We start from the raw sequence: 15,282 nt of genomic DNA, 5'->3' as shown, positions 1-15,282 counted from the left end.
ATTTATCTTAAATTTCAAAATCCAATCTCATAAAATTAGATATTGAATATCCAATACCTGATGGGTATCGGGTTGGGTACGGGTAAACCCAATACCCGATATCCGTATTCCCATCCCTATACAAAATTATTGAAAATTGTTTTCGGTCTTTATCAAATCAATTTCTAAAGATCGAAATGTTGGAAGTTGGAGGATTGCGAGGGGCTGAAATTGCAAAGAAAAGGAAAAAGAATGATTGTAGAAATAAGTTAGGAAGAAGAAATTCTTAAAAGAAATGGATCCCTCATTCGTAGTAGTATTTTTGATACATTATTTTCTAGTATATATAATTGTGTAAGAAAATTATAAATAAATGGATCCCTTATTCATATTTCTTGGGTTCGCCATTTATTATAAGACTTTAATTTTCTTTATATTTTTATACTTCTTCCATTCCATAGTAATGAAGGCGTTTCTTTTTGGCACGGAAATTAAGAAAAATTATGTTAGGTGAGTTAAGTAAATGGAGAAAAAAATGGAAAATGAAAAAGGTAGAGAGACGAAGAGAGAAAAAAGTAAGATTGAGTAAAGTAGGCGTGGAAAAATGTGTTGACTTTTACTAAAAAGATAAATGACTTTATCACTATAGAACGTACCAAAATGACAAAATGACTTTATTACTATGGAACGAAGATTAAACATTTTTAATTTTAAATTGGTAGTGAATTATGATTAAGTAGGAGTACTACTAAGGTTTGCGGGTTTAGTGTGAGTTGGTTAAGAGTTGGGTACGGGCCGAAAGCTTAATTTATGATTTTTTTTTTCTCTCAAAAAAATTACTCTTTATAAGTGGAGCAAACAAAAGAGTCTGGTCTAGTCGATTTTGTACCATTTCAGCTATAAATTAAAAAAAGAGAGACAAAAGTAGCATATTTATATAACCAAACAAGAGAATAGAAATGAATTGGGCTCAAAGACTTCAAAATTATGGCCCAAGCCCAATAAACCAAATAGAGAATGTATGATCGAGCTTATAATATGATTGTTTGGGCCTGGGGATCTCAAAAATTCAATCCTTTGGAGTAACGAAGGGATTATTTTTATTCTTATATTGGGAGTAATATATATATATACAAAAATTTCATTTTAAAAATTTTACTTTGAAAAAACTACGTAATTGAGATAAATATAAACATTATATAATTTATATAAAACATACTATATAAATTAAAATAAATTTAATCACTGAGTGGACCGAAGGCTGAAGCGTGCTCAAATTTCTTCAACAATATGAACAACCAAAAAATAAACAGTGGAGAGAAATTGAAACGAAAATAGAAGGAAAATATAATTTTGATATTAATGAAATGAATGGGAAGTGAGGCATTTAAAATTGAAAATTTGAAATTTAAGAAATTGAAAAAAATCTGTTTTAAAATCATTGGCTTTTAAATAATTTAAAATTCTCTTTAAAAGAATACTGTCTCCGTTCTTGAAAAATAGATACATTTGAAACGACACGAGTTTTAATATACAATTGTTAAAATAAAAGAGAATAATTAGTAAAGTAAGAGAGGAAAAAATGGGTAAAGTAAAATAGATGAAGAAAAAAAAATCATAGAAGTAGTGTTGGTGGATTGTGGTCTGTGGAGCCACTTTAAAATATAGAAAATATAGAAAGTTTCAAATATTTAGTTGTTGATGCACTTCACTTTAGAACAATCGGGCCAGGCCGGGCCGAACCCAAAACCGGTCAAAATGAGTTAGTTGGATCATGGTCAAATCTCAAATATTTTAGTCCAGCTTATGCAAGCCATGACATACATGAGCTTGTTTTAAATTATAATGGAACATTCTTTAGCATACTATAAAATTATGAAATCCTCTAATTAATAATCTTGCACTATAGCAAAAATGTACAATTGTTAAAATGAGAAAGAATAATTAGAATAGTAAGACAGAAAAAAAAAATTAATAAAATAAAAGAGAAGAGGAGAAAATGTAATGAAAGTAGTATTGTGGATTGTGTGCTCTACTTTTAAAAGTAAAGAATTTAGAATTTTTTTATTTCTAAGGGTCGGAGGAAGTACGGTTTTATATATTTAAAAAAGCTTGTGTCGTCTACTAATTAGATGACGCAACTCGTGTTCATTCATGCGCCGATGGGCACGACGTCGCTGATGCGCTTAGCTTTAGAACAATCGGGCCAGGCCGGGCCGGGCCGAACCCAAAACTGGTCAAAATAAGTTAGTTGGGTCATGGTCAAATCTCAAATATTTTATGCAAACCTTGACATCCATGAGCTTGTTTTAAATATTAATGGAATATTCTTAAGCATACTATAAAATTATGAAATCCCCTAATGAACAATCTTGCACTATACTAAAACTATAGCAAAGAGAAAAGAGGAAAGCAAAAATGTTGGGGCCTCACTGCACAGAAAATCCCCCAAGTCTGAGTTCAACATGTGGAGCAGGAAATATTCAAGAAATTGGAGGCCTTCAAACTTATGTCACAGGAGATCAAAACTCCAAGCTTGCTATTCTTCTAGCTGCTGATGCCTTTGGTAATAAACAACATCATTTTCACCTAATTTCTTCATGGATCAACAGTTGACTTTTTTTTTTTGGTGTAGGATATGAAGCTCCAAAGTTGAGGTAATAACTTATAATTCTAAAATTTCTTGATTGTTAAGTTATTATGTCTTGATTTTATTTTCATATTTCTTGATTGAATCAGTTGACTTGGTCTGTAATGTCTTTTTCTATCATAATCATAGTTCAATTTTTCTTGATTTCTTGATTTCACAATATTAGACACCATAGGACATTGGAGGTGTTTATTTAGGGTGATTACTTAAATAGATAAAGTAATTTGGCTAATTCATCACATATTTAGATGGACTAAATTAAATAATTTTGTGATTACATTAGTACTATTGGATCTTTCCAAACTAAACTCCACCTCTTCTAAAATGTAGGAGCCTAGCTGACAAAATTGCAGCTCTAGGTTTCTTAGTTGTGGTTCCTGACCTCTTCCACGGCGATCCATTCAGCTTCGAGAAGCCACGAGAAGCCTGGTCGACTGCTCACACCCCTGTTCGTAATCTTGCCTTCCTTCCTTTTCTCCATCACTTCACATCTAGTTAGGCCAGTTGTGAAGTGGAAAGACGACCCTATAGTCCGTTTGCTAATAATCGCGCTATCTCCACATTTTAGGACAAAGGGTGTGATGATGCCAAGAATGTGGTTGAAGCTTTGAGAAGCAGAGGTGTGGTTAAAGTAGGCGCTGCCGGTTTCTGTTGGGGAGGTAGCAACACTCTCTTGATCAGCCCATTGCCTCGGACCTTTTCGTTGTATTCCTCAACTAACATGGTTGGTGCTTGTGTTGTAGGAATGGCTGTGGTGAGACTAGCAAAATATGATTGCATAGATGCTGCAGTTTTATTGCATCCTGGCCCTATTACACAAGACCAAATTAATGGTGCAATAATTTGATTTACATATATTCAAGATTGATTGATCATTGACATTTGTGTTTGATTGAAAATTTAGAGGTGAAATGTCCAATTGCAATCTTGGGAGCAGAGATTGACAACTATGCACCACCTGAGCTGTTGAAGCAGTTAGGAGAGGTTTTAGCAGAGAAATCTGAGGCAAGAATTGTTATTCATTTCAAACAGTTATTTTAGCCTTGTTTGATGCTAAGGATGTGAATTAATGTTGTGTAGGTTGATAGCTATGTGAAGATATTTCCTGGTGTCGCGCACGGATGGAGCGTGCGGTACGAGGACGACGACGAATTTGGTGTGAAGAGTGCTGAAGAATCTCATGTGGATGTGATGAACTGGTTTACCAAACACATCAAGTAAAGATGTTGGTTAAAGTTCAACCATGTGTGTTTTGATGTTAGTTGGTTTCTTGTTGAGTGATTTTTATTGTTTTCTCAAAATCTGTGTGTTATGGTTTATGTTCTTGTGGAAAGGTTATGCTAAAAACCTTCTTTATAATAACTTTATATTTATTCAACAAAGTGATAGATTTTTATGATCAAAGTGCTGAAAATTATTCATAATTTTTGTTATAAGATGTGATTTTATTTTAGTCAAATCCCTTGTTTTGGAATATCAAAGTGGCAATGGTGCATAAGGTAAAACGTATAGCTACAATTTTGAAAATATTAAATTCTGGTCAATTTTAAGTAAATAGATTGTTTTATTTAAATAGAGTTGTAATAAAAAATAAATAAATAAAAGGTTCATGTTCATTAAAAATAAGAGGTTCACCCTTTTGATTATTTTAAGTATCCAATATAGTTTAAGAGACTATACAAAAACTTAGGGCCCTCTCTTTTAATGAGTTTTAAACCTATAAATTACTTGGTTCATCTTGAAACTCAAGAATAAAGTAAGTATTCAAAACGGAAAAAGTAAATCAACCACATTAAATTAAACCTATAAATTAAGAGGCACCGTTACCTTATACATTAAGGCTAGTTACTTACAAAAATTTTAATCAAAACAAACCCAAACATATACATAATTTTGTTTTTCGGACGTCATAAAATTTAAATTTTTTTATCCATGGATATTATCTACTAGTAGTACTAATTGATACCACCCCTTATTACCAACTAATATGTGAATCTATTTTCATTATTTAGAATATTCTTACAATATATTTACTCACTTATAATATTTTTTAAAAATGTGTGTTACTTTCTTCTATGAATATTTTTTATTGACACTACAAATAATAAAATAATTTATTTGTAAATAGAGATGCATAATTAAATTAGAATTATAGGTTCGATTTAAATAGATCAGTAGTTTCAGTTTTGGAAACTAATTTACATAGGTTGAAACTGTAACCGCCATACATAATTTATAAATATGATTCAGATTCAAGAACTTTAAAATTGTAACTGGCTATCAATTGCCCATTTTAATCCAGGATTAAGAAAAACTGGAAAACCAAACGTTGAAAGTCACTTTTTGCCATAAAAGTCAATTCCAGTTTAAAAGTCACTTTTAGAATTTTTTATATTTAGTCATACAATTTTACCCCATTCTTCAACAAAATTACATAAAAATGCTATTATATACATTAAAATAAATCAAAACAAAAATCAAAAGTCAAAAGGGACCCACCTTCAACCAACTCCACCATCTAACTTCATTTATTACACACTCCACCATCTCACTTCATATATTACACACTTCAACTCTTTCTTAAAATCCAAACCATAACAATAAGTGACTCCAACTGTGGTATAGAGGGAGTAATTGCTGACCGAAAAAGATATACTAGTACTCCTAAAACTTAGTTGTTGGAGGTGCTGGTATATATATAGTCCACGTCTCCCTATCCTCCCTCTGTTCCTAAAAATTAAATAATACTCCCTTCATCCTTTCCTCTCTGAAAATTTGTCACTTATTTTTATTTTCGTTCGTTCTAAAAAATTTATCACCTTTCACTTTTACTAATTTTAGTAGTAGATCCCACATTCCACTAACTCATTTTTACTCATATTTTATTATAAAACTAATACTCCGTATATAAAAGTAGGATCCATATGCCACTAACTTTTTCAACCCACTTTCTATTACATTTCTTAAAACTCGTGGCGGGTCAAATGGTGACGAATTATGGAGAACGGAAGGAGTACTTGAAATAACACAAATTTTAATGTATAATTAATAAAATAAAATAAAATAAAAAGATAAAATGAAAAAGTGATTAATATATTGTTAGTGAGATCCATCTAATTAGAAAGAAAAAAAAAATTCAAATAGAATTGGATTATTTTTATAGGACATCCCAAAATTTCAAATATAATCTATTTTTAAGGGGATGGAGGGAGTACAATTTTAAAACGATCATATTTAATTATAGTATTCCCTGCGTTCCAACTAAATTTATTGATAATTTAAGTCATTTCTTTTTTGACAAAAAAACTAAACTCCCAATTATTTTTACTTTATTTAATCATCTGCTATATCTTATTTTTTTCTATTTTATTCTTCTATATTAGTACTACTACTACTTTTCAACACCACTTTCTAATTTTTTCAATTTATTCGGGAAACAAGAGTAACTCTTAAATAATAGTATTATTTTGGGAACCGACACTGTGAAAAGAATCAAGAAGTCCAATATGTCTGGAGCTCAGTGTTGTGAGAATCCACCAACTCTAAACTCGGGCAGTGGAAATGGGAAAGTTGAAGAATTTGGAGGCCTTAGCTCTTACATTTCTGGCCCTGCTAATTCCAATGCTGCTCTCATTTTGATCTCTGATGTTTTTGGTAATAATTATAATAATAATAATATACCTCTGCTTTTCTTGATTTGTGATTTTGTATAGTTTCTATCTTTTTTTCTTTTCCAATCATGTTTGTGTTGAGTCAACTAGCTTTTTTTTGCCATTCCACTATGCACTTTTGTGTTTTCTTGCAACCAAACAAGATGTCCTTTATGAGGTGGTGGCTTTGTATTTTTAATTAGTCCTTTATTAACAATTTTTTTGTATAGGAAACTTAGCATTGATGTTTTATTCAGCTTGCTCATTTGGTTGTTATGTGCAGGATATGAAGCTCCACATTTGAGGTAATCAGTAATTACTTTTGTAGATTTTGCATTATGCCAAATTTCCAACTTGTAACTAACTCATGCTTATTGGCTTCTTATCTCAATGGTATAGGAAGATTGCAGACGAAGTCGGGGCTGCTGGATTTCGTGTCGTGGTGCCAGATTTCTTCCGCGGAGAACCCTTCGTAGCTGATCAGAAGCCATTTACTGAATGGATGAAAGACCATGGACCAGTCAGTTAGCCTTATAATTTCAATCTACTTTTGATTTTGTAGGATTGAAATTTAATCACATAAATAACACTTTTATAGGATCAGGGATTTGAAGATGCAAAACCAGTTATTGAAGCTCTGAAAAGCAAAGGGATCACCAAGATTGGAGCTGCTGGCTTCTGCTGGGGAGGTTAGCTAATAGTATTTTTTTACATCTTATTCATATTTTCATGAATTTATGACTTCAGCCAAGGTGGTTGTGGAGCTGTCGAAGCGTCCTTACATCCAAGCCGCGGTGCTCATACATCCTTCCTTCGTCGAAGTAGATGATTTTCAGGGTAAATTATCTTGTATCATACTTAAAATATGGAAGTGAGGAGTGTAACGGATGAGGAAAACAGCACGAGCAGTCCTGTTAACCGACAATAATTCTGCGTTTTCTCAGGGGTGAAGGTCCCGTTATCTTTACTTGCAGCTGAGCTTGACAATATGTGTCCACCGGAGCTTGTCTAGCAATTCGAAGCTGCCTTAAACGCTAATCCTGATGTAGAAAGCTCGACTCCTTCTGCTCGTTCATTTGCATTTGCTTTTCTACTATACTCATCTGTTTCTTGCAATTCCTTAAGACATAAATAAAGCCTTCTCAAACATTATGGTTGCTGCATAAAATGAAAGGGGCTAATGATTGTGTACATGTTCATATTCTATTAAATATCACAAATTACTCACTATGTATCCAATGATGGTGATCTTGATTGTGCAGGTGGATAGCTTTGTGAAGATATTCGCGGGGTGTTCACACGGGTGGTCTGTGAGGTACAGTGACGAAGACGAAGGGGCCGTGAAGAGTGCTGAGGAGGCTGAGAAAGACATGCTGGATTGGTTTGTTAAGTATCTCAAGTGAATTTGGTTCACCATTTTAGTGCTTCTATCTCTCTATTTTTAGTAGCTTTTGTAATGTACCAATAAATCTGTGGGGTTGAGGTCTTGTTGATGAGTTTGTTTATGAAATCTATTATCTGTAATGTACCAATAAAACTGTGGGGCAAATAATGTGAGGTTTTGTGGATGAGTATTTTGTTTATGAAACCTATGTGTATTGCAATAACAAGTATTGTAATTTGGGGAGCTAAGAATAAAATTGTCAAAATGGCCATTTACTCTCTATACTTTAGTTTTATGCTTATTTTATTTTCAATTTTCTTTTTTATTGTATTTTTTACTTAATATAATAAAGTATTATTTTTAATTCATAGTAGAACAATTGAATAAGTTTTTGCATAGAAAAATAATTAAAGACCAAAAAAGATATATTCAAAAAACTGTGTTGTTGGATTTGCTGTTTTTTGCATAGAAATTATAGACTAAAAAAGATACCCCTATGATCGAGTTGTTGGATTTGATGGTAGATATATATTCCACGTCTGCCCCTACAAATAATTTCTTAAAGATAGAATCTTTATAATCTTATTTTGTGAACCAATCGAGTGAAAATAATCAAGAAATCCAATATGTCTGGTGCTCAATGTTGTGAGAATCCACCAACTCTAAACTCAGCCAGTGGAAATGGGAAAATTGAAGAATTTGGAGGCCTTAGCTCTTACATTTCTGGCCCTGCTAATTCCAACGCTGCTGTTATTTTGATCTCTGATGTTTTTGGTAATAATAATAATAACAATATACCACTGCTTTTCTTGATTTGGGATTTTGTAAAGTTTCTATCTTTTTTCTTTTCCAATCATGTTTGTGTTGAGTCAACGGGCTTTTTTTGCTATTCCATTATGCACTCTTGTGTTTTATTGCTACCAAACATGATGTTCTTTATGATATTTTGTTTGGGTATGTGTTGATTTAGGATTGGAGGTGAGTTTTTTGTTGATATTTGCTTCTTTTAGGGCTCATTTTTTGGTTTTGGTGAATTATAGTGAGTTGAATATTGATTAGGTTCTTGAATAGTTAGTGTTATTCTGTTAAATATTGAGAGGGATTTCATGTGTTTACTTAAATTGATGTTACCTACTGTGAATATTAACAATTTTTTTTTGTATTAGGAAACTTAGCATTGATGTTTTAATTAGCTTACTCATTTGGTTGTTATGTGCAGGATATGAAGCTCCAAATTTGAGGTAATCTCATGAACCACTAATTACTTTTCTAGATTTTGTATTATGACAATTTTTATTCTTTCACTAACTCATGCTTCTTTTCTTGTAACATGGTTATTGGCTTCTTATCTCATAATGTGGCATTTCAATGGTATAGGAAGATTGCAGACAAAGTCGGGGCTGCTGGATTTCATGCCGTGGTGCCAGATTTCTTCCACGGAGATCCCTATGTACCAGATCAGAAGCCGATCACTGAATGGCTTAAAGATCATGGACCAGTCAGTTTGCCTTTTTACGATCAATTAGCCTTCGATTTTTGTAGGATTGAAATTTAATTACATAAAAACTCTTATAGGATCAGGGATTTCAAAATGCAAAACCAGTTATTGAAGCTCTGAAAAGCAAAGGGATAACCAAGATTGGAGCTGTTGGCTTCTGCTGGGGAGGTTACTTATTGTTTTTTTACATCTCATTCATATTTTGCTCACTTTCATGAATTTATGACCCGGGATTTTGTTTCAGCCAAGGTCGTTGTGGAGCTGTCGAAGCATCCTTACATCCAAGCCGCGGTGATCATACATCCTTCCTTCGTCTCATTAGAAGATATTCAGGGTAAATTATCTTGTGTAACGGATGAAGAAAAAAACATGAGCAATCCTGTTAACCGACAATGATTCTACGTTTTCTCAGGAGTGAAGGTCCCATTATCTTTACTTGCATGTGAGATTGACAATATGTGTCCACCAGAGGTTGCCAAACAATTCGAAGCTGCCTTAAACACTAAGCCTGATGTAAAAAGCTCGACTCTTTTTGCAGTTCGTTTGCGTTTGTGTATTTACTCTTGTTGGAATTCCTTAAGACATAAATAAAACCTTCTCAAACATTGAGGTTGCTGCATAAAATGGAAGGAGCTAATGATAATCAGATAATCTATGTTCATATATTATGAATAGCACATGTTAGTCCCTCTGTATCCAATATTGGGTGGTGATCTTGATTGTGCAGGTGGATAGCTTTGTGAAGATATTCGCGGGGTGTTCACACGGGTGGTCCGTGAGGTACAAAGACGACGACGAAGGGGCCGTGAAGAGTGCTGAGGAGGCTCACAAAGACCTGCTGGATTGGTTTGTTAAGTATCTCAACTGAATTTGGTTCACTATTTTATTGCTTCTCTCTCTGTTGTTAGTAGCTTTTGTAATGTACCAATAAAACTGTGAGGCTGAGGTTTTGTGGATGAGTATTTGTTTATGAAATCTATATGTGTAATGTACCAATAAAACTGTGGGGCAAATAATGTGAGGTTTTGTGGATGAGTATTTTGTTTATGAAATCTGTGTATTGAGAAGGCTTTATTTAGAAATTGTCATTGGCTATATATTATAATCGCCGATTTTAATCCATGATTAAGAAAAACTAGAAAACTGAACGTTGAAACGTGAAAGGAAATTGAAACAAATCGCTTATTTTGAATCAAAACGAACTATTATCAATTCAAAATTTTAAATATTGATTTGTTTGTTAGGCTGATTATTGTTCTACTTTTTTCGAAACCATCTTAAAATAGGGCTCCTAAGCCGATGATCTATGTTCATAAAGCAAATTACTATGCATTACGAGTCACAATCGAATACGATAAGCGAAGAAAAAATAAAATCGATAGATAAAGCAAGAATATATACTTAAATAAGAAAATAAAGTAAGTGGTATATTTATTACCCTTACTATCTTCGTCCCACCAGTATATTTTTTTCGTCATCAATTTCTATTGGGCATAAAACCACTCATTTTTAATTTTTCATTTTTATTGTATTTTTTCTTCACTTAATATAATAAATATTGTTAATCTTAATTCTTATGATAAAAAAATCCATCACTTTTATAGTAGAACAATTTAATAGTAAGTTTTTGCATAGAAAAATAATTGAAGACCAAAAAAGATATACTACTCCAAAAACTGAGTTGTTGAATTTGCTGTTTTTGCATAGACAGATAATTAAACACCTAAAGTGATATGCTCCTAACAATGTATTGTTGGATTTGCTGGTAGATATATTCAAAACTGCCCCTACAATAATTTCTTAAAGATACTAGTACATTAGTAACTCTTTATTTTGGGAACTGATACAGTGAAAAGAATCAATCAACAGATATTGGTGTTTTGGAGTAGGTGATCCACTCCAATACGTCGGGAGCTCATTGTTGTGAGAATTCATCAACTCTAAACTCAGCCATTGGAAACGAGAAAATTCGAATACTTCATTAAAAAAAATTATATAATATTTAAAAAAATACATAATTAAAAAAAAAAATTACATAATACTTAAAAAAAAAAGTTAAAAATTACAACCCTCGGCTCTCACTCCTCCTCGTCCTCGTCCTCGTCCCCGTCCCCGTCGCCCGTGCCGCTGCCGCCTCCGACGTCCCCGCCCCCAACCTCGACGCCATAATCATCAATAGGTGGCATTCCTAACTCGCGCCGACATGTGTCGACCACATCCTTGCACATCCTTTTGTACACAGGATCGCGCGTGCTATACCACCTATGCATGGTCTGACTCAGGGTCTTCGTTAGCTGCGCGCGGGCGAGACGAGCGTACTCATCTGGGGCTTCAGGGGCCTCCGATTCTACCTCGAAGGACCCGCTGCGGCTGACGCTTCCCCTCGCCATCCGTTGCGCATCCTTTTGCTCCATCGGGCGACGACGACGGCGGGAGTCTGATCGTGGTAGCGGGGCCAATTCCCCGGCTTCGGGGAGCTCGTGCGAACCAACACTGCTACTGTACTCACCGAAGAGTTGATCTTCGTCCGCTTCCAGCCCGAGTCGACACCCGCACAAAACTTTTGCGAATCTCTAACCACGAGAAAGGCCTCCCATTGGTCAAACTCATTGAACTTCAATTCTTTTTCGGGATACTGGGCCAAGGCCCGGTTCTTCACATCCTCCTCAGACATGCCGCTGGTCACCATGCGCAGGTTGTTTTGGTAGAGGGCGGCAAAACGACTGAGCTTAGGCCTCAACCGATCCCATTGTTTCCGGCATTGCTCGGAAGTGCGAGGCCTCGCCCCAGCCGGTTTGTGTGTTAGGTAAGCCTCACTAATGCGCTTCCACAATCAGTCAATATACTGATTCGCCCCGATATAGGGATCCTCGAATACACCGACCCAGGCCTTCGCAAGCGCGGCGTTTTCCCACACGGTCTAGATCGACCTCTTCTCACCCTCCTCCTCTGCCCCCGTTTGCGAGGAAGTGTTCGGGGCTTTCTAGTTGCCCTTGCCCTTACCACCGCCCCTGGCCTTGCCCTTGCCTTTGTCCCTGCCCCTTGCAGCAGGCTCCGCCTCATCGGGAGTCTCACGGATCGGCGATAGCCCTAACTCCTGCCCCAACTGCTCAAAGGAGAAAGTCTCGATACCAGCGTACTGAGTCTCCGAAACACTACTAGGGGAATCATCGGCCAACAAATCTATATATGGGCGATAGACAGATCCCCTAGGCGTCTGAGGGCTCCTGTGCTGCATCGACCCACCCACCCCCGCCATATTTGGCGGCGTACCGCCCATCCCCGCCATATTTGGCGGCGTACTCCCCATCTCCGCTGCCCCCGGCATCATCCCACCCACCCCCGCCATATTTGGCGACGTACCGCCCATCCCCGCTGTCCCGGGCATCATCCCACCCATCTGACTCATCCAATTGTACATATTTAAGAACATTTGGGGAGTAATCCCCGCCATCCCTGCCATTTGGGGATTCATCCCCCCCATTTGGGGATTCATCCCCGCATTAAAAGTTTCCCTCCGTTCCGGCGGGAAACGTGGGTGTGTTTCCTCCGCTCGTGTTGGGGGAGTTCCTATTGTACTCCATTTAGAAATGAAATTTGTATATTTTAGAGAGAGAAACTTGTCAACACAATTGGTGTGAATGAAATGAAGTTCAACGAGCCCTAGGTATAGAGTTTTTTTTTTTTTTTTAAATAATAAATTAAAAGTTCCAAAATAAACCCAAAAATAATTATCGATGTTGTCTATTATCCACACATAAAATGCAGACTATAATGCAGACTAAAATGCAGACTATAATGATTAATCTCTATCTTCCATTTCTCTCTATAAATAATGGTTTTTCACATAAAATGTTGTCTATATATTATCGATGTTGAAGCAGTTAAGGAGAGGTTTTAGTAGAACTTCCATCTTTTAGAACTATTGCCGTCACAAACTTATTCTCACTCTCTATCACCACCGCTGCGTCTTCACCCTTCTTCATCAACAACTATGGCCAGCAGTTCTTCCCTATACATACAATATTCATATTAAAATTACCTAAATATTTTATCTCAATTTATATAGACATTAAACCGACATAGGGAGCAGTAACGACGTAACCAAAAGCGTCCACCCAAACCCTGACACGGCTACAATTGATTTCCTTGGTTGTGGGAGTCCCTTCTAGTATAATTAACGCCCTCACGAACTTATTCTCACTCTCAATCACCTCTGCTGCCTCTTCGCCTTCTTCCCCACCAACTCCGGCCATGCTTCCTTCCCTATACCTATATTCACATTAAAATCAAATATTAATTTCATGACAAGTTATTTATAGAAATACTCCATAGTAGTATTATATATGAAATACAAACATATGTAAAGTTATATATGAAATACTCTAGTATTGCTGCATGCTTGATTTCTTTGTGAGTGAAGTAGATGAAATGGTTGATGATGGTAGATTCCACACTTCACACCATATTTATAGAGAGAATGAGAATTGCACGTTTAAGTTGAAATTTGAAAAATGGGACCATTGCAATTTTTATTTATTGTTTAGGGGATTATAATTTTCAATTTTGATTGTAATGAATTTATGCGGAGAATGGAGATACTATCATCCAAACTTTCACTCCCACTTCTAATTAAGTAGCCTTCGCTCCTCCACATGCACGCGTTTAATTTTATCCTCTTATGCAAATTAAAAAAATATATAAATAAATAAACGTGACTACTAATTTTATATTCCCTATGTCTCGCTTTAGCAGTCCTATTGACTTTTCTGTCATTTTTTGTAAAAATGATAAAAAATAGTTAAAGAGGAGAAATGATAAATTAAGAGGGAGAATAATATATTGTCTCTCTTACTTTACCATTTCTCCACTTTAACTATTTTTTATTATTTTTACAAAAAGAGGGCAGAAAAGTCAATGAGACTGCTAAAGCAGGACGGAGAGAGTATCATTAATTAACATCTAGTTACCCAATCAAATATACAGATTATTGATTTAACTGAATCCACACGCAGTTAACCTTTTTTTGCAACCATATCAATATTATAAGGTGGGTTGCATTTTCTATTAATAATAAATGCTTCAATTTTATTTTTCTATTTTATTAATTTTATACTAAAATTTGTTTTGTCGACCAACATACTTTTTATGGATGAAGGTAGCATTAAAAGTACTATCACCATTGAATGAAATTCCGAGTAAATTCTAGTTGAAAGTTTGATTCAGATTTTTATTCCAAAAAATTAAGAATACAAAACTTATATAGTCGTAATTGCTAATTATCGATGTTGGATGTTGGCGATTTAAGAAGAAAAAGCTCATTGCTCATCCTATTGCCTATACGTGGAGAAAATCTATTAATCTACTCATATAATCTTGATTCAAGTTATAATAATTACATGAGATTGGAAATTGAGTGCTTGTGTTGAGATTGAACTTATAATTAATACCCTATTTTAGTTAATGAAGCAGAGAATTATAAATTCTTCCCTCGTGAAGCCAAAAAAATATTAAAAAATAATTTGATTTACACAAAAAAACATCTCAAACACTAAGCATTTTAACAAAATAAGACATTACAAAATATTCATTGGGCATTTCATAACATATCAAGAGTAATACTCTTCACATCATATCCAACAATTTATTGAATTATAACTTTAAGATAAACAGGATAAATTTCATAGTAACCAAATAACATACAGTAAGAAATTTTAATTTAACCAACAGTGGGAACACGACTGACAAATCCATTAGTGTTGACCCAAATCCAAACGCGATCGCAACGGAAATCTGCAGTAACCTGATCAATTCCTTCTCTTACAATATTCCCTTCCACTTCCGGATTCTCGTCCTCAATCATCGTCCATGCAGCTTCGCCATTGACCCCCACCAACTCCGGCCACGAAGTCTTCCCTGTAAACGGATCAAATCAACCACAACGAACAAACAAGTACTAACATACAAAACTCAGCCAAAAAAAAAGTGTCAAACATATATGTAATGAAAATAGATTTAGAATTCTTGCCTGGACAATCTGACATATCTACTAGTTTGTGATTGATTTATTTGAGATTAATTTCAGATCCCAAAGTAGATGATTGGTGATTAATGATTAGCA

At 34.9% G+C, this 15,282-nt stretch overlaps 2 protein-coding genes and 1 pseudogene across 3 annotated transcripts; all 3 read left to right on the top strand.

Moving 5' to 3' along the window:
• Positions 1-2,344: 2,344 nt before the first annotated feature.
• Positions 2,345-4,053, top strand: LOC125224277 (endo-1,3;1,4-beta-D-glucanase-like). The gene is made up of 7 exons (XM_048127654.2): positions 2,345-2,545; positions 2,615-2,636; positions 2,960-3,077; positions 3,198-3,288; positions 3,373-3,462; positions 3,534-3,634; positions 3,710-4,053. Exons 1-7 carry the CDS (start codon positions 2,398-2,400, stop codon positions 3,848-3,850), a joined length of 711 nt encoding a protein of 236 aa, XP_047983611.1. The 5' UTR covers positions 2,345-2,397; the 3' UTR covers positions 3,851-4,053.
• A 1,980-nt stretch (positions 4,054-6,033) lies between these two features.
• On the top strand, positions 6,034-7,867 carry LOC125223528 (endo-1,3;1,4-beta-D-glucanase-like; annotated as a pseudogene). The gene is made up of 7 exons (XR_016134678.1): positions 6,034-6,283; positions 6,563-6,584; positions 6,679-6,799; positions 6,878-6,968; positions 7,027-7,116; positions 7,224-7,324; positions 7,542-7,867. The product of XR_016134678.1 is annotated as an endo-1,3;1,4-beta-D-glucanase-like (transcript).
• Positions 7,868-8,236: 369 nt separating this feature from the next.
• On the top strand, positions 8,237-10,213 carry LOC125223527 (endo-1,3;1,4-beta-D-glucanase-like). The gene is made up of 7 exons (XM_048126712.2): positions 8,237-8,437; positions 8,883-8,904; positions 9,041-9,161; positions 9,239-9,329; positions 9,406-9,495; positions 9,574-9,674; positions 9,889-10,213. Exons 1-7 carry the CDS (start codon positions 8,290-8,292, stop codon positions 10,027-10,029), a joined length of 714 nt encoding a protein of 237 aa, XP_047982669.2. The 5' UTR covers positions 8,237-8,289; the 3' UTR covers positions 10,030-10,213.
• The last annotated feature ends 5,069 nt before the right edge of the window (positions 10,214-15,282 follow it).

The sequence above is a fragment of the Salvia hispanica genome, chromosome 1, assembly GCF_029641045.1.
Source record: "Salvia hispanica isolate PSC_SH4W2 chromosome 1, Shi_PSC_v1, whole genome shotgun sequence".
Classification (NCBI taxonomy): domain Eukaryota; kingdom Viridiplantae; phylum Streptophyta; class Magnoliopsida; order Lamiales; family Lamiaceae; genus Salvia; species Salvia hispanica.
Note: the sequence above shows the minus strand (reverse complement) of the source record. Positions and strands in the feature narration are given on the sequence as shown.